The 27,063-nt window shown below is 40.6% G+C and overlaps 1 protein-coding gene across 1 annotated transcript in view; it reads left to right on the top strand.

The window, feature by feature from the left end:
- Positions 1 to 26,706, top strand: part of LVRN (laeverin) — a 100,115-nt gene extending 73,409 nt beyond the window's left edge. The window contains exons 11-20 of the mRNA XM_069962686.1: positions 3,046 to 3,122; positions 8,358 to 8,494; positions 11,170 to 11,225; positions 13,947 to 14,094; positions 15,869 to 15,963; positions 17,544 to 17,654; positions 22,194 to 22,367; positions 22,883 to 23,014; positions 23,240 to 23,324; positions 26,380 to 26,706. Of these exons, the coding sequence (XP_069818787.1) occupies positions 3,046 to 3,122; positions 8,358 to 8,494; positions 11,170 to 11,225; positions 13,947 to 14,094; positions 15,869 to 15,963; positions 17,544 to 17,654; positions 22,194 to 22,367; positions 22,883 to 23,014; positions 23,240 to 23,324; positions 26,380 to 26,538 (1,174 nt within the window). The 3' untranslated portion in view covers positions 26,539 to 26,706. The remainder of the gene's footprint in view (positions 1 to 3,045; positions 3,123 to 8,357; positions 8,495 to 11,169; positions 11,226 to 13,946; positions 14,095 to 15,868; positions 15,964 to 17,543; positions 17,655 to 22,193; positions 22,368 to 22,882; positions 23,015 to 23,239; positions 23,325 to 26,379) is intronic.
- The last annotated feature ends 357 nt before the right edge of the window (positions 26,707 to 27,063 follow it).

The raw sequence follows: 27,063 nt of genomic DNA, 5'->3' as shown, positions 1-27,063 counted from the left end.
AAATTCTCTTACATCAATCAACAAAAACTAGAGATCATGATCACGGCGGAAAAAATGAGGCCCCAACCAGTAGGTGGAAAAATAAAAGTGCTATGGCTCTTAGAAGACGGAAGGAACATTACTTCAGTTTTGAAAAATATGCCCTGGGCATTAAGGCCAAAACAGGATTCGGAGGCAAGGGGTTAAGGCTCTATTCCATGTGCCTATTTTCTACCCAATCAGGCAGATGCCTGCAATCAGAAATCAAATATACTATTTGTTACTAATAGGCTATGTTCCCACAGCGCCTTTTTACTTGAAAAATGTCAGTCTTTTGATAAGGAAGGACTTTATTAATGAACATGATCATTAACCCCTTAAGGAGCCCAAAATTGCCTTAAAGGGCTCCCGACCCCCCGTTAGAGCCCCATATACTTACCTAATCCTGCCGGGTCCCGCTTTTGGAGGTGGTCGGGTGATGAAGATCTCAGCCGCTGCAGCCCGGCGCGCGCTGAGAGATGAGTCCAACGCTCATAGAGAATGACGGAGCGCTGGACTCTCCTGTCATTCTCTATGAGCTTTGGACTCATCTCTCAGAGCGTGCGCCGGGCTGCAGCGGCTGAGATCTTCATCACCCGACCACCTCCAGAAGCGGGACCAGGCGGGATTAGGTAAGTATATGGGGCTCTAACGGGGGTCAGGAGCCTGTCACCCCGGCAAGGGGGGTGACAGGTTCCCTTTAAGGACTGGGACAATTTTCAATTTAGAGTTTTAATTTTTTCCTTCTCGTCTTCTAAGACCCATAACTCTTTTATTTTTTCAGCTACTAGGCCGTGTAAGGGCTTGTTTTTTTCAGGAACAGGTGTACTTTGTAAAGGCGCCTTTTGATCTACCATACCATGTATGACGGAATCCCCAAAATGTCATTTATGGGGTGAAATTGGGAAAAAAATACAATTCTGCAAATTGTGGGGGGTTCCTCGTTTACCTAATGCCCTGTACAGTAAAACTGACATTTTATCTGTATTCTATAGGTCAGTCTGAATACAGCGATATGCAGTTTATATAGCTTTTTAAATATTTTTCTATTTTTATTAACAGTAAAACTTTTTCTTTGCAAATAGGTGTGATTACAATGGCCCTTTTTTGCATCACCTCCCCCCCCCCCCCCCCGATCGGACAGTGATAGGAGCTGCAGCCGTGCGGCATGGGTCCTTAAGAGGTTTTTAACATCTGTCATTATCAAAAGATGGACGTTTTCACGTAAAAAAGACATTGTGGGAACATAGCCTTATACTGTTGTTATGCAGGTTTTATGTTTAACATTCATTCATTTATTTATTTTTAATGTTCATGGTGTTATTTTCAATTATCTGTTTAATCATGTACAGTATACCACAAAAAATATCCTTATATATTTTTCACACTAGCGCACATAATAGATGTTAGGTAGAGATGACTTTTAGCAGTCATTTCATCGCAGGCAGGATTACAATGAAAAGTAACACTTTTTTTTTATAAAGCTGGAGTCAGATAACAAGGGATCACATTATTTACAATATATGATGCATATAAACCCAGAGCATGTCAAAAACACTCTCCCATATATTTTCTGGCTAAAGTTTCTCACATTAATGTAGTGCTAAAAATCTATAAACTGTTTGCAGATCAGAACAGCATCTCAGACAAGCAGTCACCATAACCATGTGCAGAAAATAGTATAAAAAAATATACAATGAAAAAAATAATTAGAAAAAAGTATATGTTTCTGTATGTAGTAAAATAATTGTATTGGTAATAAATTGTTTTTAAATTTAACCTCAAAAAAGTTAGTTCTGCAGAGTGAAAGCATAGTGGTAAAGAAATTATGTCAGTCCTCTAAGTAAAGTTAAAGGAGAAGTCCAGCCACTAGTAAAAAAAAAAATGTCACACTCCAGGGGCAGGAGGGAACATAACAAGCCATCTAGACCTGAGTCATGACCTCATCACAACTTGGGGGAAAATGCCTTCCAGTTGAGGTCCCGGGGCCAGTCAGATGGTGCATCGCTTGCAGAGGGAGAGGTAGGTAATGCTTCATTGCTATGTTCTCCCCTGCCCCTGCTGTCTGTCAAATATTGGAAATGCCCGGACTTTACCTTTTAAATGTTCTCTCTAACAGCAGCAGCAATGACAAGCAACCAAAAGTCACCACCTCCACCTGATTAACAAGGCACCATGGGGGATCACATGGCTCTAACTTATCAAATGTGTCAAATACCCATTTTCCCATTTTCCTGTACTCCATTAGAGAATGAGAGCGGGCCTGTTACCCAGAGCAGAGAGCTACAAAAAGCATCTGTAACTCTGGGGGAAATGCATAGTTACGTCCCCGGTTTATCCTCCACTTATATATTCGTAGCGGCGGTCTCTTGCACGCAGGCACGGTCACAGGTAGTGGGCTCTAGCTACTGCATATCAGTTGGGAACCACTTAGTCCTAGTTCACACACCGCCCGTGCGGGCAGCAGACCATCGCACAATACAGAGTCCGCCAACTTACATGCATGTGTTCAACTACTTCAAAAAATAATATATTTTATTCATATTTTTATTTTCTATTATGGTAAATGAACACAGTATATATAAAACTGATTATATATGAAACCGAATATTTATATGGTGTTAAAATGAAAAATCTGCAGTATGTCTCTTGATCCACTTGTATGTACACCTGTATGGTGATTATTTAAGGGAAATTGGAGTGGGAAGGCACTAGGTGAACAAGAGTGCGCATGCGCTCGAAACGCGTCTAATCTGTGGGGTCACTGCATGTTGGTGTTCTGCTGTAACGAAACTGAATAAAACACAACTTCTTTGCCGAAAAGTGCTGGACTGTGGAACATTTTTTCTTCGGGAAATGCATAGTGCATGATTTCCCTGCTGGTTTGCTGGAAATCTAAAAAAAAGTTTGGTTTAAAAGTTCAGTACATTCATAGTTTTAATACTTATGTAAGTATGCCATATATTTGTTTTCAAAATGATAAAAAAGTCAAAGTATAGTTCACATTTTTTTTCTTTTTTTTTCCAGTCACACATGGATTATTCCTATCACATGGATGAAAAATGGAGTTCATCAACCATTAATATGGCTAGATACCAAGACAAGTAAGTAACTTTTCTCACTTTTGGCAGTAAGGTTCGTGATTACATAATTAAAAGGTTTGCTAACTTTAACCCCTTGCCCCAAAATGACGTTCCTGGAACGTCATGTAAAGCAGGTAGTTCCCGCAACATGACGTTCCAGAAACGTCATGCTGTCCCTGCCTCCCCCCTCTGTCTCTAGATGCAATCAGGCAGCAGGAGGAGGCTGTGTCACACAGCCTCCACCTGCCGCTACTGCCCGGAGGGGAGCCTCGCCCCCCCCTGGGCAGTTAACCCCATAGATGCCGCGGTCGATGCGACCGCAGCATCTATGGGGAGATCGTGTGGCCTCCTGCTGATCGGCCGGCGGGAGGAGGATTCCTGCCGGCTGTTCCCCCCCCCCGATCTGCGCCCCCCCGGGATCTCCTTCCCCCCCAATCTCCCCTCTGTGCTCCCCCGCCCCCCTGGCCTGTTGCACCCCCTCCCCTCTGATCTCCCTCCCCTTGCTCTTTCCTTTCGGATCCGCACGAGCGATCACGCGGCTTCGGAGAGGTTACCATAGTAACCCAGACGCTTCCCGATGCGTCTGGCTTACTATGATAGATAACGATCAGGCCCCTGCACTGAAACAGGGGTCTGAGTTTGAATGGGCAGTCAGTGTGTAACACTGACTGCTCATTCATTCACTATACAGTATAGTGCATTACAGCACTCATCATGTGCTGTAATGCACTATACTGTATATATACCTGTAAAGTTAAAAAAAAAAAAACACAAAACACACACACATAAATTCATAAATAAACAATTAAAACAAATAAATTCAATAATTAAATAAATACATAATAAATAAATAAATAATTAAAATAAATACATATAAATAAATAAATATACACATTCCCTATCCCCCTTTATAAATGATCCCCTATCAATAAAGTACACATATTTGGTATTGCAGTGTCCGTAATGACCACGTCTATTAACCCATTACAATAATTAATCCGCCCAATTAATGCCATTTAAAAAAAAAAAACGAACATTTTTTTTGTTTGGTGAAAAACAGCTGCTAAATTGTGTTTTTTTTATTTGGACCACCTCATAAAAAACTTGTGGTACCAATGGGAACGTCAACTTGTCTTACACAAATATTTTGGCACCGCAAGGCCTCTGTGACATGGTATAATGGCTAAAAAAAAACCTGAAATAAGAAAAGACCCCAAAAATACACAAGGCTTCTGTCATGTCTGTGGTCTGTGGTTGAGTCAGGTGACGCACTGTGGCCACATATGGGGGATTTCTAGAAACATTGAAATAAGGAGAATAAATAGTGAGTGGTATTTCTCAGTTAGTATTTGCTGTGTAAGGGGGAAAAAATTATTAAAATTGAATATCTGCCCAAAAAAATGAAAATTTTAAATTTCCCCTCTAAATTTCTGCGAAACACCTAAAGGGTTAATAAAGTTATGAAATGTCACTTTGAATACTTTGAGGGGTGCAGTTTTTACAGTGGAGGGATTTATGGGGGTAACTAACATACAGGCCCCACAAATCCACTTCAGAACTGGACTGGTCCCTAATAAAATCAAAATTTGAAATGTTCCTAAAAATTTGAAAAATTGCTGCAAAATTTCGAAGCCCTCTAACATCCTAACAAGTAAAGGACCTTCACCAAATGACGTCACCATAAAGTAGACATGTTGTATATGTTGCAGTAATAATTAGTTTATGTGACATAACTATTTTTCTTAGAAAAAGAGAATTTTGAATATAAAGAAATGTACATTTTTCTAATTTTTGCGCAAATGTTGTGTTTTTTACAAAAAACTACTGAGTGTATCAACGAAAGTATACCACTAACAAAGAGGAATATGTCACGAAAAAACATTCTCAGAATAACTGCGATAGTTAAAAGCACCGCAGCGTTATCAGTACATAAAGAGAGACAGATCAGAAAAATTGGCCCTGGGCATTAAGGCCAAAACAGGCTGAAGAGGCAAGGGGTTAAAGAGACTCTGTACCCAAAATCTGGCCCCTCAAACCGCTTGTACCTTTAAATAGCTGCTTTTAAGCCAATATATGTCCCGGGGTCCATTCGGCAGGTGATGCAGTTATTGTCTTAAAAACAACTTTTAGGATATATTCACACGGACGGGCTCGCAGCGAGATTCTCGCTGCGAGCCCGGCAGGTCCTGGCAGTTCCCATACACTACATACTTGCTGCGGTCTAAACGACCGCAGCAGGTATGTAATTATACCACCCTTAACCCCTTCTGCTCCCCCGCTGTAAGCATACTTTACCTGTCCTTGCTGCACAGGTCCGGCGTCCTGCTCTCCTGTCCGGCCAATCAGTGTGTTGCCCAGCCGCAGCCACTGATTGGCCGGACAGGAGAGCAGGACGCCGGACCCGTGCAGCAAGGACAGGATTCTCGCTGCGAGCCCGTCCGTGTGAATATACCCTTAAACTTGCAGCCCTGTGTCAAATTGGTGTGGCCTAGAGCAGTTCTTCTCAATTCCAGTCCTCAGGCCTCACCAACAGGTCATGTTTTGAGGATTTCCTTAGTATTTCACAGGTGATATAATTATACTCAGTGCATCAGGTATTATCACTGGTCTTCTTTGTATGGGATATCCTCAAAACATGACCTGTTGGTGATGCCCGAGGACTGGATTTGAGAAGCACTGGCCTAGAGTACCCATGCCCTAGGATTGCACCAGCCCTCTGTCCCTCTCCCCCCTCCTCATCATAAGGAACACCCCTAGAACAATTTCTCCTCTTAATCACATGGGTGAACACTGCACATGAGCTGGATCATCAAGGTACCTGTGCAGTGGTCAGACAGGTGAGGAATAGGAAGAATCCTGCCCAGGAGCATTCCTAATGATGATGAGGGCAGGGAGGAGGGACAAGGGGGGGGCGGTGCAAGCCTAGGGCACAGACACTCTAGACACTCAATTTGACACAGTGCTGCAAGTTTAAAAGTTATTTTTAATGACAATAACTGCATTACCTGCTGAACAGACTCCAGGACAGATCTTGGATTAAAAGCAGCTATCTGACGGTACAAGCAGTTTGGGGGGGTCAGATTGTGGGTACAGAGTCGCTTTAAATCTTCAACATATACTCTTTTAGTGAAAAGCCATGGTTGAATAAAGTGCCCAATATTTTTATTCATACAAATATTTTTACCATTTGGAAATATATTTGAAGTCCATAGACTTGGATGTAGATATAGAGTTGTCTTCTTTTTGTTTATGTAGTAGGCACTTGTATGGGCATGTTTATTTCAAACTTAAACATTGATCCACATACACTACCGTTCAAAAGTTTGGGGTCACCCAAACAATTTTGTGTTTTCCATGAAAAGTCACATTTATTCACCACCATACGTTGTGAAATGAATAGAAAATAGAGTCAAGACATTGACAAGGTTAGAAATAATGATTTGTATTTGAAATAAAATTGTTTTTACATCAAACTTTGCTTTCGTCAAAGAATCCACCTTTTGCAGCAATTCCAGCATTGCACACCTTTGGCATTCTAGCTATTAATCTGTTGAGGTAAGCTGGAGAAATTGCACCCCACGTTTCTAGAAGCAGCTCCCACAAGTTGGATTGGTTGGATGGGCACTTCTGGCGTACCATACGGTCAAGCTGCTCCCACAACAGCTCAATGGGGTTCAGATCTGGTGACTGTGCTGGCCACTCCATTACCGATAGAATACCAGCTGCCTGCTTCTGCTGTAAATTGTTCTTGCACAATTTGGAGGTGTGTTTAGAGTCATTGTCCTGTTGTAGGATGAAATTGTCTCCAATCAAGCGCTGTCCACTGGGTATGGCATGGCGTTGCAAAATTGAGTGATAGCCTTCCTTATTCAGAATCCCTTTTACCCTGTACAAAATCTCCCACCTTACCAGCACCAAAGCAACCCCAGACCATCACATTACCTCCACCATGCTTAACAGATGGCGTCAGGCATTCTTCCAGCATCTTTTCATTTGTTCTGCGTCTCACAAACGTTCTTCTTTGTGATCCAAACACCTCAAACTTGGATTCATCCGTCCACAACCCTTTTTTCCAGTCTTCCTCTGTCCAATGTCTGTGTTCTTTTGCCCATCTTAATCTTTTTCTTTTATTGGCCAGTCTCAGATATGGCTTTTTCTTTGCCACTCTGCCCTGAAGCCCAAAATCCTGCAGCCGCCTCTTCACTGTAGATGTTGACACTGGTGTTTACTGGTGGTATTATTTAATGAAGATGCCAGTTGGCGACCTGTGAGGCGTCTGTTTCTCAAACTAGAGACTTTAATGTGCTTATCTTCTTGCTTAGTTGTGCAACGTGGCCTCCCACTTCTTTTTCTACTCTGGTTAGAGCCTGTTTGTGCTGTCCTCTGAAGGGAGTAGTACACACCATTGTAGGAAATCTTCAATTTCTTAGCAATTTCTCGAATGGAATAGCCTTTATTTCTAAGAACAAGAATAGACTGACGAGTTTCAGATGAAAGTTCTCTTTTTCTGGCCATTTTGAGCATTTAATTGACCCCACAAATGTGATGCTCCAGAAACACAATCTGCTCAAAGGTCAGTTTTGTAGCTTCTGTAACGAGCTAGACTGTGTTCAGATGTGTGAACATGATTGCACAAGGGTTTTCTAATCATCAATTAGCCTTCTAAGCCAGTAAGCAAACACATTGTACCATTAGAACACTTGAGTGATAATTGCTGGAAATGGGCCTCTATACACCTATGTAGATATTGCACCAAAAACCAGACATTTGCAGCTAGAATAGTCATTTACCACATTAGCAATGTATAGAGTGTATTTGTTTAAAGTTAGGACTAGTTTAAAGTTATCTTCATTGAAAAGTAGTGCTTTTCCTTCAAAAATAAGGACATTTCAATGTGACCCCAAACTTTTGAACGATAGTGTATATTTGATGTGCAAACTTGATAAAGACCCTATGGGGTTCAAACGTCGCCTGTATGTATTTAGACATGGAATAAAGATGTGAAGATTTTTTTTTTAACTACTTTTGATACTGTTGGATTTCATATTATGTCTGTGTGACATGTCAACATTTTGTTTTTTATGTAACAGTAATGTGTTAATTTTCACATCCATTACAGTAATGCAATTTTTAATGGTTAAATGTATATCTATTAATACTCCTCACTTTCTTATTTATTCTGGTATTATTGATTCATTGAAATAAAATCATTTGGCAAATTACCATTCAATATGTAGTTTTACTTTTTATTCTTAGAAAATGTCCCAGAAATGAAGACGACAAGTGATAAGGAATGGATTGTATTAAATCCTAATGTCACTGGTTATTACAAAACAAATTATGATGTAAAAAATTGGAACAGCATTGCAAGGAAGCTTGAAGAAGATATTGGGGTAAATGTTTAGATTTGTTAATATTGCTTTATGTGATTTTATGCATTTTTATAATTGACGTGTAATTGAGACAGCCCTATAAATATGTATTCAGGAAGTTACCACGGTGCTTGAACATGACACTGTAAGAGAGTTAAAACATTGTACCCTCTTTTTTTCATTCAATTTTTGATGGAATAAACCACAATTTTTCACTTTAAGTTGGTGTGCTGCGGACTTTGCTACATATGTTTGTTAACATACACACAAAATATTTTTGTTGATTTAGAGCAAAATGTACAAGTAAATTGGTGTACATTTACTTCTGAGACTCATTGATTGTCTCCTTCTCCCCACCATCAGGCCCAGGCTTCCTTCTCCCTGCCTAGCCCTACCTATGTAAGCATATTGCTCCCTTTCACCTGTCACTAAGCAAATGTAGGGTGTTAACAATTCAGAAGGTGTGCTGTTCCTTAATCTGATCTGTTCCTCTGTGCCTGACTTGTGCCTGTTCTTCTAATAATAATACTGCCCAACCCTTGTGTACTACACTGACCTTCCTGTACTTGACCCATACCATTGACTCTGATCATGTGCCGCCTGCCAAGACTCTTCCGCCTGTGTTTCTTCTACCTTTGTCACCTGCCATGACTCACCTGTCTGTATCGAACTGGCCAACTAACTCATTCACACACCAGCACTAGATATGGCTCTGCTTGTTTCTCCAATGTTTGACTGGCCACCTTCAAACCATACCTGAACCACTTTTGGAGTAGTGACCCGGTGCACTGTAATGTAATGGAATGGGATTAAGGGTAAAATCTGAAGGGATACTTAGATTCCTCTCCCGAGATTGGGTAGCACAAGGAGGGCACACACCAGTTAAGGTGATGCTGAATATACCTTTGTTTCCTGTGTTTTTATGTTCATTAAATAAAACCTTTATTTGGGCTGTGAATAGTGTCATGGAGGTGGCACTGGCACTAGGCCCTGGCACTGCTATGCCTCACTGTGAAGTATGTACAGTGTGTATCACTGATTATGCCAAGAACAGGCATACAGCACAGTGAAGCATAGCGATGTCAGGGTCCAGGGAACTCTAGGCCCAGCTCTGCTGCCAGCTCAGTCGGTGGTCAGCGAATGACAAATTCAACTGTGCAGATGGTCACAAATTTCCCAGTGAAATCAAGAGGTTCAAATTTTACACAAATTTTGAGGCAGAATCTTCATCAGAATCTTTGTAAGATCCAAATCAAATCACTGATAGCACAGAAAAACTACTATTTCCTAATATATGGGAAAAACTACTATTTCCTAATATATGGGAAATATAGGGGATAGGTACCGTAGAAGGATCTATGACTTTAGAAACAGACAATATGGCTTGGTTTGTTATCTGTTACCATAGAGGTTTGTAGGTCTATATAAGAGCTGTAGACACATAATAATAGGTTATTTTTACTAAAGACTGCAAAATAATTTCATTTTCGATACACTAGAGAAATGTGAAAAAATGGTGACAAAGGTGCACATAGACTTTAAAGTGACTCTGTACCCACAATCTGACCCCCCCCCCCCCAACCCACTTGTACCTTTGGATAGCTGCTTTTAATCCAAGATCTGTCCTGGGGTCTGTTCGGCAGGTGATGCCGTTATTGTCCTAAAAAATACTTTTAAATTTGAAGCCCCATGCCAAACGGGAGTATCTGTGCCCTAACTTTGCACCACCCCTCTGTATGTCCTCCCCACCCTCTTCAGCATTAGGAATGCAACTGAAATATTTTCTCCATGCTGAACATTGCACAGGTCCTTAATGATCTAGCCCATGTACCGGGCTGCCACAGGTGGGGAAAAGGAGGCAATCTGCCTGGAGCGTTCCTAATGATGAAGAGGGTGGGAAGGAGGGACAGAGAGGTTGTGCAAAGTTAGGGCACAGATACTCACGTTTGGCATAGGGCTTTAAGTTTAAGGGTACAAACACACACGGCATATACGCTGCGTATTTACTGCTGCGATACGCAGCAGATTAGATGTAAATAACTGAACACAGCATCAAATCTGCTGCGTATCTGCTGTGTGTGTTTGTACCCTTAGAGTATTTTTTAGGACAATAACTGCATCACCTTCCGAACGGACCGCAGGAAAGATCTTGGAATTAAAGCAGCTATCCGAAGGTACAAGCGGTTTGGGGGGGGGGGGGGGGGTTCAGATTGTGGGTACAGAGTCGCTTTAAAAGGGGGTTATCCAGGGAGAGAAAATGACTTACCTATTGTGCCCCTCTGTTCTGTCCTCTGCAAATTTTGGAAGTTATCCTCCCTGGTATCTGCCCTCCCCCTTGTATTAGAACATGGGTCTCCAAACTGTGGTCCTCCAGCTGTTGCAATACTCCAGTTCCCATTATGCCTGGACCGTCAAATCCAAAGCTTTAGATCTCTGGGCATGATGTGAATTGTGGTTTTGCAAAAGGTGGAGGGCCGCAGTTTGGAGAACCATGTCTTAGAAGTTCTCCAAGACGTGAAATGGAAGAAATGAATGCTGGGGAGCAAAACAGGAAAGTTATTTTATGCTCCTTGAACAACCCCTTAAACCTATTTTACCAATTTTTCATCAAATCATGAAGACTAAAAATACTGAATATTAACATACTATATCAGAATGTGTTCATATGGTTATATCTTGTCTCCATTTATGTGCAGCCTCTGCCAGTTGTCAATAGAGTGCAGATCATGGATGATGCATTTGCATTGGCAAAGTAAGTACAAGAGATGCTGACTGCATGAATGCTTAGCAAATGTAAAAAAAAAAAACAATTTAATATAGAAGGTGTTTAACCTCATGCCAGCAGATAACGTGGCCCAATGTTATAAAATAGAACATTTATGTTAACTCTATTAATTTATTTACAATTGAAAAGAAATGTTGGTGATCTGAATGGAGGAAAGAGCTCAGGGCTAAGCTCTGCCGCCGATGGTAAATGGAGTTTTGGTCTGTTTACAATGGACTCAGTCCTCAGTTTTTGTATCACTACAGTATACCATAAATGTACAAGTAACCCTCAGCACATCTGCTGTAATTCTGTAATTAATTCTGCATTTAACCAATGGACATACTGCCTGAGTGTTAAGAGTTTTCAGCCCCTTTTACCTGAATTTTCATCAAAAATTTGAAAAATGCCCTGGTCTTACTTTATTAATGTTTCTGTGTCACAGAGCCATACATTTGCACTGTTAGGCTTTTTCTCAGCTGTTTACCCCACTTAAGTTTGAAGCTGAGGTATTGGCTAAAGGAACCGACAGATTCAGTCTGAGAGGGAACAGGGCCACCCTAACCTCAGCAGCCTTGTTGCTGTCTCTATTAGTAAAGATGGATTTTAACAGGCTGTAAACTGGAAATTCAGTGAAAATGAGGCTAAAAAAGACTCATGGTAGACTGAAATAGATTGATGAACTATCCACATTTTGTGACTGCTTTCTGTCCATACTTCTTTTTTGCAGAAGTCAAAAGCGTGGTCAACCACTCGTCTGTGGGGCCATTCAAGTCAATGGGGTTTACTCAATGGCGCTTACTTCTGCATCTTTTTTTCATAGATTCCCAACATACTGTTTAACCCATTGTGGGGCCAAAAACGGGATGTAAACTTAGCCCTATTTAGTCTTTACATGATGTCCTTAAGCAACTGAACAAACTGACATTTTATTTATTTGTTCAATCAATCATTTAGTTACATTGATATCTGCAGCAGTTTTGTGGAGCCTTGAAAGTAAAAAGATTAAAAATTATAACAATCAATAACAACCAATTAGCTGTGCTTTATGTTGTTTTATTTGCAAAAAATGGCTACCATTAAAAACATTAGGATACTAATAGGTCTGTATGTAATTGGAACCATAGGTATACCATAGGTGTCTATGATGCAAAGATGAACTATCCTTCCTTACCATTCCTCATATATAGAAAAATAGAAGTTTTCATCAGCAAGTGTCTAGGTCTCAAACCTCCACCAAGGGCTAAAACAAATGTACTTCAGTACTAAATTCTGTGCCCGTTCATCTCTGTTTGTTAGAAAAAACATACACAGCTTGTGCTTTTCTCTAAACAGAGCTAAACGGACACAGCGGTCAGCTAAATGCTGCAGTCCATTGTTTTAGTGATTGGTAGGGGTCTCAGCACCCAGACGCTGGTGATAAACGCATCTCACATATCACTATGACATGTTAATGTCTATTGTTGCCACCTAGTGGTTGTAGTGTGAGTTGTAGTCAGTTGATTTTGCTAGCATATACTGTACTGCAATATTGTATTAAATATGGATCATAAGAAGTTTGCATCTTTAACCCCCTAAAGACAGAGCCAATTTAGATTTTTGCATTTCCGTTTTTATCCTCCTTGTGCTTAAAAGGCCATAGCACTTGCATTTTTTTTACCTAGAAACCCACATGAGCCCTTATTTTTTGCGCCACTAATTGTACTTTGCAATGACAGCCTGAATTTTTTCATAAAGTACACTGCAAAACCAGAAAAAAAATAAATGTGTGGTGAAATTGAAAAAAAAAAATGCATTTGGGGGGGTATTTGTTTTTACACCGTTCGTCCTGGTGTAAAACTTTTCTTTTATGTGATGGCTTGTAAAAAATTGTTAACCATTGTTAACAAATATATGTTCCTTAAAATTGCTCGATTCCCAGGCTTATGGCGCTTTTATCCTTTAGTCTATGGGGCTGTGTGAGGTGTCATTTTTTGCACCATGATGTTATCCTCCTATCGATACATTGTTTGAGCATATGAGACTTTTTGATCGCTTTTTATTACAATTTTTCTGGATTTGATGCAAACAAAAATGCGCAATTTTCCACTTTGGAATTTATTTACGCTTATGTCGTTTACCGTGCGAGATCAGGAATGAAATTAATTAATAGTTCGGGCGATTACGCACGCAGCGATACCAAACATGTTTATTTATTTTTATTTATAACTTGGGAAAAGGGGGTGATTCAAACTTTTATTAGAGGAGGGTTTTCTTTTTATTAATAGCAACACTTTATTTATTTATTTTACACAGTTTACAGTCCCCACCCTGGGGGACTTCTGGTATAAGTACACTGATCTCTCATTGAGATCTATGCTGTATAGTTATACAGCATAGATCAATTATATAGGCACTGGATTGCTTCCGGCTGCTGCAGCTGGAAGCAGTCGAGTGCCGAGCCGGGATCAGCGCCATTACGGCGGAAGTGGCGGAAGTTTTTTTTAAACCCCCTCGGGCACCATGTTGAGGGTATGGTGGCTACTTTTGCTCCTCTTATAACTACTCCTTTTTGTAAACTTGGCAAAAAATATGCTACTACCCAAGGGGAATAGGATAATATTCAGGTGTAAATATACAGACCCCCAGATTAATGGTGATTAGTTGCTATTTCTATTTATTAGTTATTCCAGCACTTCACAAATTGACTGGTGTTATTTTTGTTTTTAGTGCTGGTTACATGGAGTATGAAACGACTCTCAATTTAACAAGATATCTGGAAAAAGAAATGGAAATCCTGGTGTGGTGTAGGGTTTTGAAACACCTAAATCACTATAAAAAATCACTAGTTACATATCACTCTTTTCCATTACTAAAGGTATTAATATTTTTTTATCTTATTGATAGGAACTTATATTATTGTCTATTTTTATGTTTCTAACCATTGAGAACAATGCAGAATTCTCATTGAGGACACTGTTAAAAGGTCTGTTTTAATACATATGTGTATTTCCCTAAATAAATCACAAAACTTATGTTACTATTCATAATGGGGCACTCTGTCACTGTCCAAGCATGTCTGAGGACACACCCTGTTGACAAATGTGATGGCAATCCCCAGTTGGCAATTTATTCTTACATTTCAAGGAGAAATAATGGAATGACTCATTTGTTTTTTTAATACACATTTACTAAACAGAAAGGTCAGAAACGCTGACAGACCAAACACCAAAGAGAGAATCCCTATGAAATACTGCCTCAGGCCCCTCACTAGACATAAATCTGTGGGGGGATTTTTACCAAGCAAAATGCATAAAATAATTTTGACAAACCCCCCTCCCCCCAAAAAAAAAAAAAATTTGTGTTTTATACAGTCTTATGCCATGCTACAGAGAGACAGATGAAGATGGCTGGTAAAGACCAACCATTGTTAAATACATGGGTTTACATTAAGCCATGATCAGATAAATTGTCTACAGAGAAAATTCAGGACTGTGGGCATCCTGTTAAAATCACTCCAAGAGTACAATGCACAATACTGAAAGAGAAGAGAAAGAATCCAAAGGTGACTCCAAACCCCCCATATCTGGTATAGAATGACACCATTAAGAAAGCTGTCAAAACAAATTGCGCCCTATCTCAATTAATTTGCCTGAGACCACAAGGATATTCCACAAAAAATGGTCTATAAACATTTTAGACTAAAGGCCCTATTACACAGAATGATTACCGGCCGTATTTGGCCGATATCAGCCATTACGGCCGATTATTGTCCCGTGTAATAGAAGGCAACGATCAGCCGACATGAACGATGTTGGCTGATCGTTGCAGTCGTTTGTCTTTCAACATGTTGAAAGACAAACGACTGTGATAGCAGCAATCTGCTGTCGCCACTCTGTGGAATAGGAGCAGCGGCAGCAGACCGCTGCTATCCTCTATGGGCAGCTCCCTGCGGCCCCCCTGTACTCACCCGCTTGCTGCGTGTAATAGCAGTGGCAGCGAGCGGGAAACGAGGCGCAGCGCTCGTTTGCTCCTCTATGTCGCCCTGTGTAATAGGGGTTTAATGTACAAGGCAGTTTTTAAAAGAACAAGGAAACTGCACATCAACAACAAAACCTCACCCGTACTGTCTGCAAAACTGACTGTTTGACTCTTTAAAGAGGACCTGTCACCCCCCGTGCCGGGGTGACAGGCCCCCGACCCCCTGTTAGATCTCCTATACTCACGTGATCCCGCCGGGTCCCGCTTCCTGAAGCGATCAGGTCACTGAGATTTCAGCGCCCGAAGCCCGGCGTGCGCGCTGAGAGATGAGTCCGATGCCCATAGAGAATGACGGAGCATCAGACTCCCCATTCATTCTCTATGGGCATCTGACTCTGCTCTCAGCGTGTGCATCGGGCTTCGGGCGCTGATATCTCCGTGACCCGACCGGCTCAGGAAGCGGGACCCGGCGGGATCACATGAGTATAGGGGGATCTAACAGGGGGTCGGGAGCCTGTCACCCCGGCACGGGGGGGTGACAGGTGTCCTTTAAGTTTATAACGTCCAATATGATCAGGGGTACCCCATTAAAGTGACATGTTATTTTAAATTTCTGTCATTTGGCATAGATGTTAGGAGATGGCATTGACTTGTATTTGTATTTTTTACAGAAATATATTTTGAAGAGGCTTAATCCAATATTCCAACACTATGCAAGCATTATTCGCCATAATTTTGACAAAACTGCGGATGACATATTTGTTCAGTAAGTACTTCACAATTCTCCCTGGTATAGGCAATTTTAATACATTTATTTTATTAGAAGTAGTCTGTGGCAATACCCTTTAAGCCCACAACTACATCACATAATGTAGGGGCCTGTTTATAATTTGCATATTTCTTTTTGCCCTTGCACACTTTATACGTGCTGCGCAAAAACTCACAGACCTTGCTTAAAATGTATCATTAGGCGTAAAATTACAAAATATGCCAGAGTAATGGTGCAAAAAGAATGAAAAATATGCCCCTTAGACTACAGAGACAGGCAAACAGGTTAACTTCATACAGAAATGTATTCTTATATTCCATTGGAGCATATTAGAAGCGGCAAAGGATAATTGGCAGATTTATCTGACAGAAAATAGTCACTGTGATATCTAACTGACCAAAAATTGTGTAAATGCCATGCAGTTTCCACAGTGACTGGGGGACTATAAAAATCATACCATTGTATATTTTCAATGTCAGGGGCAAAAAAGGCTAAATCTTCTTGGTGTAGCACATTTCAGAAAATTACTTCTACTGTAATAATAAAATTGCCAACTCAGGTACACACACTATAGAAGATTTACTATTTAAAACTCCCTCTTTCAGTATGACCTAAATAATGGTAAGGGTATGCTGCGAGTGGTTGTTGTTTCACCCATAATCACTATTGGGGCTGATACTAATCTTTATAGTACTGCAACAGACTCCACACATTGTGCCCCCTGTATATAATATAATACTGCAACACTCTGTGCCCGTGGAGATAATACTGCCACACAAAAAGAACAGCACAAAACATTGCATCCTCTGAATATAATACTGCCTTAGACCATGTTCAGACGCTGCATGAACATTGGCTGTTGTTTGACCCGTGACAGTGATGCATACCCGTGACAGTGATGCATACTTACCTGTCCTGCTCTGCCACAGCTGCCGAGCCCCGGGTTGCCCTCTCTCAGCTGTTGCCAGCGCTTCAGCAACATCACTGACAGGCCCATACCACAGGAAAAGACTCTGAAAGAGCCCAGGGTTGGGCAGACTATCTCTTCATGCAGGTGGTGAAAAAGAGGAGATGGGCTTGCTAACTTTCCATCCTGGGTTATGCCCCCTGCTTTAATACACTGTGTCCTCTCAGTAGATGAATTACAAGGTGTCCCCACAATTAAACATGTGGATCCCCTACACTGAATTTAATACAATGTGTCCCACATTTTGCCCCCCCCACACACACACAAGTTTATTTTCATGCACTGTATAGAATACTTATGTGTTCCTTGCATGTACTGTCCTCACTAGACGCCTTTGCTAACCAGGCCTGGCACCTCGTAAGGGATGCAGGCAGCATGAATTAGTAATCATGCAGCCTGTATCATCTAGTAGCCAAAGGCTACTCTGCCCAACAGTGATTGCAAGTCCAAGGACAGCTGTCCACCATAGACATACCGTAGGGTTTTATGTAGATGCAAACCCAAGGGCTTATGTTTGGGGTGTTACAAAGATAAGCGTTCTGCCAATGAAATGACTATGTCTGCTTTTTCTTTTTATGAATGCTGTCTTTTTTTTCTTTTTTTTTTCAAGTACAGGAATAGATGATATTTTTAAATCTGCCTGTTTTCTTGGATTAAAAGATTGTCTTGATCTGGCAAGTGAACTGTATACAAAATGGATGGCTAACACTTCAGCCAATGAGTAAGTTACATTCTATGTAGGTACAGTGCATATTGCATAATCCTGGCTTAGGCGTCAACCACACGGTCAAAAATTACAGTTTTATTTTGTGTACCCATATAAATGCATGCAGTCGTTTTTGTAGTTTTGGATCTCATTTTATACATATGCCTACAGAGTTTCTTCAGTTCAATTATATATGCAACAAGCTTTTTGCCCCTACAAGCATTGCAGTAGCACTGTACATAGGACACTGAGTTGCATGATTTTCTATAGGGGCACATCACCATGTGCATAAAGAATAAGGCAAATGAATTCTCAATTTAATATCCTATATTGCTTAACCCCTTAAGGTCAAAGCCAATTTTTGTTTTTGCACTTTTGCTTTTTCCACTTTATGTTTAAAAGTCCATAGCGCTTGCATTTTTTCACCGAGAGACCCATATGAGCCCTTAATTTTTGCAAAACCAATTGTACTTTGCAATGACAGGCATTATTTTTCCATAAAATATGCTGCGAAACCAGAAAAAAATCATTTGCGTTGTCAAATTGAAAAAAAAAAGGACTTTGTCTGAATTTCGGGGAATTAAGCATTTACGCCGTTCGCCCTAAGGTAAAACTTACTTGATATGCGCTTTAATCCTTTGGTTTATGGGGCCGCCTGAGGTGTTATTTTTTGCGCCATGATCTTTACTTTCTATCGGTACCTTGTTTGCACATATACGACTTTTTGATCACATTTTATTATTTTTTCTGGATTTGATGTGACCAAAAATGTACAATTTTGCACGTTGGAATTTTTTTGCGCTTACGCTGTTTACCGTGTGAGATCAGGAATGTGATAATTTAATAGTTTGGGGGATTACGCGCACGGCGATACCAAACATGTTTATTTATATTTATAAAATGGGAAAAGGGGGGTGATCTGAATTTTTTATTAATAAAAACACTTTTTTACTTTTTTTTTTTTACATTATCTAGAAGTCCCTCTGGGGGACTTGTATATACACAGCACTGATCTCTCATAGAGATCAATGCTGTGTATATACACAGCAAAGATCCATTAGATCTGTGATCCATTGCACTGCCCTGCTGCAGCCCAGTGCAATGTATTACCGAGATCATCGTCATTGCAACGCTGAGGCCCGGCCAGAAGAACGGATCTCCCCGGGGGGTAGATCCGACCCACTAGACACCAGGGATGTGAGGTCTGAAGCATTTCAATGCAGCTGTCAGGTCATCCATAGCCCTCAAATAACTTAACCCTTTAAGGACATGGCCCATTTTCGTTTTTACGTTTTCGGTTTTTCCTCCTTGTGTTTAAAAGGTCATAGCACTTGCATTTTTCCACCTAGAAACCCACATGACCCCTTATTTTTTGCGTCACTAATTGTACTTTGCAATTACAGGCTGAATTTTTGCATAAAGTACACTGCGAAACCAGAAAAAAATTCAAAGTGTGGTGAAATTGAAGAAAAAAATTTGGGGGAAATGTGTTTTTACGCCATTCACCCTGTGGTAAAACTGACTTGTTATGCATGTTCCTCAAGTCGTTACGATTAAAACGATATATAACATGTATAACTTATATTGTATCTGATGGCCTGTAAAAAATTCAAACCGTTGTTAACCAATATACGTGCCTTAAAATCGCTCCATTCCCAGGCTTATAGCACGTTTATCCTTTGGTCTATGGGGCTGTGCGAGGTGTCATTTTTTGCGCCATGATGTGATCTTTCTATCGGTACCTTGATTGCGCATATACGACTTTTTGATCGCTTTATATTACATTTTTTCTGGATTTGATGCGACCAAAAATGCGCAATTTTGCACTTTGGGATTTTTTTGCGCTGACGCCGTTTACCGTACGAGATCAGGAATGTGATTAATTAATAGTTCGGGCGATTACGCACGCGGTGATAGCAAACATGTTTGTTTATTTATTTATTTGTTTACTTTTATTTAAAACCTGGGAAAAGGGGGGTGATTCAGACTTTTATTAGGGAAGGGGGCTTTTTACAAGGTCCCGGAGGAGCGATCTCCCCCACTAGACCCCAGGGAAACGTTGCCTCCGGTAATCGGAGGCAGCTGTCAACTTTGACAGCTGCCTCCGATTAGCTAATTAGCGGGCACGGCGATCAGACCGTGCCCGCTAATAGCAGCGGTCCCGGGCTACTCGCGGCACCCGGGATCGCGGCACTTTAAAGCGGGGCCGCCGCGCGGCCCCGCTTTGAAGTGCAAGTGAGGACATATGACGTACGCATACGTCCTATGTCCTTAAGAGGTTAAAGTGTCACTGTCGTGAATTTTTTTTTTGCAGAAATCAATAGTCCAGGCGATTTTAAGAAACTTTGTAATTGGGTTTATTAAAAGAAAGCAGTTTGAAGCTCTCCCCCTGTCTTCATTGTTCTCCTATGGAGAGAGCTAAATAAAAGACCTAAACAGGACAACAAAGAGTTAATCTACAAATACCTCACCCTTTATCTCCTCTGACAGTCCCCACTGACCTCTCTGAGCTCTGATTACAGCTGTCACCCAGCTCCATGCCTGTAATCCTCTGTTATCTGCTTTCTGCTGTCGGCTAACTCCCTCCTCCCCCCTCCCCTCTTAATAGAACAGACTGGGTACGTCTGATGCAACAAGTCACAATTTCCTGATTATTTGCAGTGGATGGAAAAGGGGGGCTGGGAAAAGGCTTTTTAAATGCAGATAATTGCATATTTGCCTAATAAACCCAATTACAAAGTTTCTTAAAATCGCCTGGACTATTGATTTCTGAAAAAAAAAACGAAAAACGACAGTGACTCTTTAAATACAGACTACCCATGTTTTTGAAAACATGGTTATCCCTTACCAGGCTGAATTTATTTCCCCAACCCAAGCAGAATCTCCAGAGCTAACCACTCTCCAGTTGGCAATATACTCATTTCAGCTATATCTCATGCAGAACACTGTAGGCAAATTAAACGGGAACTTTAGGTCGAGGTTAAAAAAAAATGAAACTTCTGCAGAAGCATAAAACATTACTTACCTATCTATTCCAGTTTTGAAACTACCAAAAATCCATTTGTTTTTTGACGTTTTGTTTTGTTTTGTGTTTCTGCACTTCCCGGTTGAGCAGTTGTACACAGTACTACAGGTTCCAGAATGCAATGCTTTCCCTCATCACAGTCCCCCAACCTGCCCATTCCCCGCCCAAATCTGTTGCAGAACATCTAGGCTGTGTTCACACATTGCAGTTTCATTGTGCTACTGAATTATTTGCAGTACTTTATCATTTCATTGTTGTCCCACCCACCCACACAGCACGCTGTATTCTCTACCTGTAATGCTGATATCGGAATAAAGCAAATAACTTATTGATTTTTTTTTTCTTTTCATTTCCACACACATATTATGATCAAGCATCTTTTATCTTTGAAGTTGAGCCCCACAAAACGGCTCTAATCCTCTCTGCAGTTTAGCATCATTTACTTGTGTTACTGCATCATTTTTGTGAATACGCTGCAGTACTGCAATGACACTCCAACATGTGTGAACGCTGCCCTAATTTCACTGCAAACTTCTGGACAATCAGAGAAATCAGTGCAACACCTGCTTCTGGCTGGTCAGAGATGGTGAATCACTCAGGGGATTGGGGGATCCAGGCAAGCCTCCTGGGACATCACGCCCTGCCCCCTGTCTGCATCATCAGCCTGATCTCAGCAAACACACACAATGTGAGACAGAGGCATGGAAGATTTGTCTCCTAAGGGGGGATAGCAGAAGGAGCAGTTGACAATGTGGATTTGCACAGATGCTATTTTTCTTCACTTCCTGGATTTCAAACAGCTACCAGTGTGGCAGAACCGTACAGATACAGTAATACATTATATAGACACATCTATATAACTTTTAATGTACTTTTAATAGAAAACAAGTTTTCCTTATCCGGAGTTCCCCTTTAAGTCCTCCATGGTCAGATCTTCCTAGCCCTAGATTACTACTAGCAGTCATGCTGTCGCCTAACCATCTGCTCCATTACATTCCAGCCAGACCTACTTAGTGGAGCAACTGAACCAGTTAAACGATTTGCTCATAAATAATAGATGACCCTCTTTCACAGGTCTTCTGGACTCAGTCTATCACCCCCTTTACCGCTTTCAGTCTCTCTACCTTTCCCACAAAAAGACAAGCTTGTTATTTTGGGTGAACAGGTGCACACCTATCTTTAACTCTCACTTCAACCATGCTCCTTTGGACACCTCACATAGATTGTTTGTATACTCCCCAATTGACACCAAATCTCATCTTTCTATTTTTGTCTCAACTTCTCCACACACAGCTCCCAACTGGCACCAGACTGTGCCCGAGCCTAGCTCACCCCTCTAATTTCTGTCAATAGCCTGAAGACCATATTTCTGGTGTCCATCTCCAGTTATCCATATGTCGGGGCACTGTGGCATCTTCCACAGGATACAGCAATGATAATATATTTTAAAAAAAATTTCTTTTGAGCTTATGTAGGTGGCAATACACTTTGTATCATTATTTCTTCTAATGCTTGTTTCTCTTTTGCAGAATACCACAGTCTATAAAGGGTTCTATTTATTGCTATGGCATTGCGGAAGGTGGTGAAAAGGAATGGGATTTTGCTTGGAATTATCATAACAAATCAGAAAGTGAAGATCCTTATGAGTTGGCTTTTCTCAAACAGGGTTTAAGTTGTACCAGGGAACCATGGCTTTTGTATCGGTAAGCAGGCAATGGCAATGCCACACAGAAAATGTTCCTCACAATGTAATACTAATGCCACATATCAGAATATCTCACATAGTAATGCAACAAAGTAGTTTTACAATATGACATTGGTGTTACCACTATGAAAGATGTTGCTGCCTCAATTACACCTTATTTAGGGTTCGTTGGCAATTACAATTCTAAGCACCCCCCCCCCTTGCCCATGATAGCCATTCTAGGTGCATTAACATCATGTAACCTCATGTAACCGCATCCTGCGTTTAGATCTGAAACATATGACAGTATTAGTATATTCTGTATATTTTGGAATTAAATGATGCTCCTGGCATTGAGCTACTCGCTTGGTGTGCCCCAGGTAGAAAGCCTTGGGGAGAGATTTGTTTCCTTCACTTTATATACTTGTATAAATGAGACATTCAGTTCTCACAATTTTCTTCTTCATGTAGTTAAAAAAAATACTGAGCCTGATATTTGTTAAGCTTTATTAATGACATATAATGTATTTACAGGTACTTGAAGGATAGCATGAGTAGTGATTCTCATAATATGTTAGAAATCTTGTTGCATATGTTTAAGAGTGACATAGGAAGACACATAGCTTGGGACTTCTTGAAAGAGAACTGGCATCACCTAAATGACATGTGAGTATGCATAGTTTTTTATGTGCACTAATTTATATGTTTAACATGCAGACACATTACTCTTAGTATCCATATTCTGCTTAAAGACCATACATCCATAAGGCCATGTTCACATCATGCTTGGAGCCTAAATTTGGCATACAATAAGATGGATATCTGTATTTGTCATGTCAGTATGTATCCCAATACTGCATTGATGTTTATGTCTGTATTTGTGTTATTTAGTAACATGAAAGATTCCAATCACTTTTATGAAGTGTTATTACCAGACTTAGGATCAAAAGCCACTTCAGAACTGCAGTTCCAAGAGGTGAGTTCACCATACCTGTGTTTTATATATACAGTATAGATCAGTCCTGTCAAACTCAGTCCTGTTAACCCTGTTAAATTTGGCCCACTTGTTGTTGCAGCAGATTATAATATAGGTGGTCCGTAGAGCTGCTTGGACCACCCATATTATAATCTCATAGGCCGCAGGCAGTTTTTAGCCCTCGGCCTAGAAGTATCTCAGTAGTGTCCCTACGCTGGCAATGTGGTGAAGTCATCACCCGCATTCTCCGACAGGCGCCTACTGCAGCCTCTGGAGCTGCAGGAAGGGTAAGTCCAAGCTAAGGGGGCAGTCATGAACAACTACAGTACATAAGAGACTTCTACATAAGAGACTGTTGGGGAGGGCTGGCTACTATATAAGACTATTGGAGAGGGCTGACTACTATAAAAAAAAAACTATTGGAGAGGACTGGCTACTATATAAGAGACTATTTTAGGGACTGTCTTCTATATAAGACACAATTGGGGAGGCCTGGTTACTATACAAGAGACTATGGGGGAGGGCTGGCTTCTATACAAGACACTATTGGGAGGGCTGGCTATTTTATAAGACACTATTGGGAGGGCTAGCTACTATAAAAGACACAATTGGGAGGGCTAGCTACTATATAAGGCACTATTGGGAGGGCTGGCTACTATATAAGACACTATTGGGAAGGCTGGCTACTATATAAGACACTATTGAGGGATATAATGGGTAACTTTCATATCGGGAAAATTACTTTAAGATAGGCAGTGCCAGGAACGCCGCACGCTGCTCTGACAGTGCCAGAAACGCTGCATGCAATCTTCTTGAAATATCATGGTTGGTCCGCGACTTTGTCCAATTTTTCTATTTTGGCCCACTGTGTATTTGAGTTTGACACCCCTGGTATAGATAGTTTTTAATTCTTCTGCAGTGTTTTGATTTTGGTCTGATTTGTCCCTTGGCTTCAGCTCTTGGCCAAGACAGTGGCCAGTCTTGGAAGGCAAAACTTTAGGCACATACCCAATATGGTAGATAAGAAGCCAGAATTAACAATATAATTAATACAAATGTAAATTGATAACCATCTTTAGGTTTGAAGTGAATCGCCCAAACACTGCGCCCAAACCCCTGGTACTTTTTGTTAGTTTTTCTCAATCCATGCCTGGTCCAAGGGTCTGTCTCCTGGGGCCAGTGTTTGGATAGGGGCGGGGCCTAGAGCATCTGGGCCCTAGGCCTGCAGTGCCTCTCTCACTCCCTTGGCTGGATCTTTATGTTCTGCAGGCCTAGGGCACGGATGCTCTAGGCCCTACCCCTTTAACAAAGCACCATGCTGCACCGCCTTAATAAAAGAAGTTTTTTTACCCAAACACCTGCCCCAGTTTGACCCCTGGACCTGGCATGGATTTGAGAAGCGTTAGTAAACGGTACCTAGGATTTGGGGCAGTGTTCGGGTGAATCAGAATTACTTTAACAATAATATCACTCAGTGTAAGGAATATGGACAGCCCTGTCCTTATTCATGAATATGTAAAGTGGTTTTAGGTGTGGTGTGGTTTATATGTATTCATGCAGTAGATATTTTATAGATTGTGATTGATATTTTATAGATTTAGTCTAATGGCAATAACCCATAGCTGACGCAAGTTAATCATATGGACTTATTGATTAGCTTGGAGTCAGGCCGTCTGATTACCTTGTGTAAAAGACCAAAAGTCTCTCTGCATGGGGGAATAAGCATGGAGCTGTAAAGAAGATGGTGGAGTAGATTGTGACTAGAGTGTTGACTTCGCACCTCTGAGGCAGGCTCACTGACTCCATGCCAGCAGGGGGTGAACTCTCTTTGAAGAAAGTTATGGGAGATTTCATATTCCTATTCCTTTCCTCAAAGAGAGTTCACCCCCTGCTGGCATGGAGTCAGTGAGCCTGCCTCAGAGGTGCGAAGTCAACACTCTAGTCACAATCTACTCCACCATCTTCTTTACAGCTCCATGCTTATTCCCCCATGCAGAGAGACTTTTGGTCTTTTACACAAGGTAATCAGACGGCCTGACTCCAAGCTAATCAATAAGTCCATATGATTAACTTGCGTCAGCTATGGGTTATTGCCATTAGACTAAATCTATAAAATATCAATCACAATCTATAAAATATCTACTGCATGAATACATATAAACCACACCACACCTAAAACCACTTTACATATTCATGAATAAGGACAGGGCTGTCCATATTCCTTACACTCAGGTTTTCACAATTGTTGGTGAGCACATGATTTGGGAACAGTGTGCCAATAAGTCAGTATTTATATGTTGTTTAAAAACATGCTGTATACTACTGCATGTAATAACTACAAGTTATTTTAAGGCTATGTTCACACACTGTTAAAATGATGGCCGTTTTTATTGGATGGCCATAATCTAGCGGCAAATTACGGCCATTATTTGCTGTTTAATGCCGGACGGCCAATAAAAAGGGACGTCAGTTTGATGGTGTGTGAACATAGCCTTTCGCTATGTTCCCAGTTGAGGAACATATTGGGGAAAGGCTGCCATCTTGTAATATAGATGGCTGCTAATAATGATCATGAACATTTTAGTGACCCTCTATATTACTAGATGGGCAACTTCCCTGATATGTCCCCAAAGTGGGAACATAGCTTTAGGCTGGGTTCACACTACATATATTTCAGTCAGTATTGTGGTCCTCATATTGTAAACAAAACCAGGAGTGGATTAAAAACACAGAAAGGATCTGTTCACACAATGTTGAAATTGAGTGGATGGCCGCCATTTAATGGCAAATATTTGCTGTTATTTTAAAACAACGGCTGTTATATTGAAATAATGGCAGTTATTTACTGTTATATGGCGGCCATCCACTCAATTTCACCATTGTGTGAACAGATCCTTTCTGTGTTTTTAATCCACTCCTGGTTTTGGTTGCAATATGAGGACCACAATACTGACTGAAATATACGTAGTGTGAACCCAGCCCTAAGATGTATTTTCACATATATATTTTTTTGAATGTGTTTTATCTTTTTTTTCCCCTTGGTTTTATGTTTTAGTTGGAGTTATTCATCACAACTACTATGGATGAGAGTAGTAGAGACAGTGAACTTGAAGGGCTTCAAGCAAAAAAGAAAGCAAGGTTAGAGTGGATAAACATTGTAAATACCAGAATTACTGACTGGTTACAGAGGAATACACTGGATTCAGATTTCTAAAGTCTATCATTTATAATGCAGCATCTGAGATTTTGTAGCCTTTTTCTAAAGAATATTCTCTTATATATAAAAGTGCCAATTATTTTTTGCGTAGAAAGCAAAATTCCTGATATATATTTTTTTACAATATGTGAGAATGTGATTAAACTTGTGCTGATTTACAATTTACTGTGTGTCTGTTTTTTTCAAATCATGAAATCGATATGTACTGTACTGTAGGTCATCAACATTATACAGGTGGGACAATGCTACGATTTTCTTAACTCAAGGTAAAATATACTTGAATAGGTAGTCCAGCATTAGAAAAAAAAACAGATCTTTTCAGATACTAAGTATTGGAAAACTTGAGATTTTTAAATAGAAATAAATTACAAACATATACAACTTTCCGAAACCATTTGATTTGAAAGATAAATATTTTCACCTTTAAATAATGGACAACCTAAAAAACAAATACCCATAACAATCCTCGGCGGTCAAACAGCATTTTAATGCAGTGTTTTAAGAGTTCTTCATTTGGTTATA

The sequence above is a fragment of the Dendropsophus ebraccatus genome, chromosome 3, assembly GCF_027789765.1.
Source record: "Dendropsophus ebraccatus isolate aDenEbr1 chromosome 3, aDenEbr1.pat, whole genome shotgun sequence".
NCBI lineage: Eukaryota > Metazoa > Chordata > Amphibia > Anura > Hylidae > Dendropsophus > Dendropsophus ebraccatus.
The sequence above is the reverse complement of the archived record's forward strand: the minus strand, read 5'-3'. Positions and strand labels throughout refer to the sequence as shown.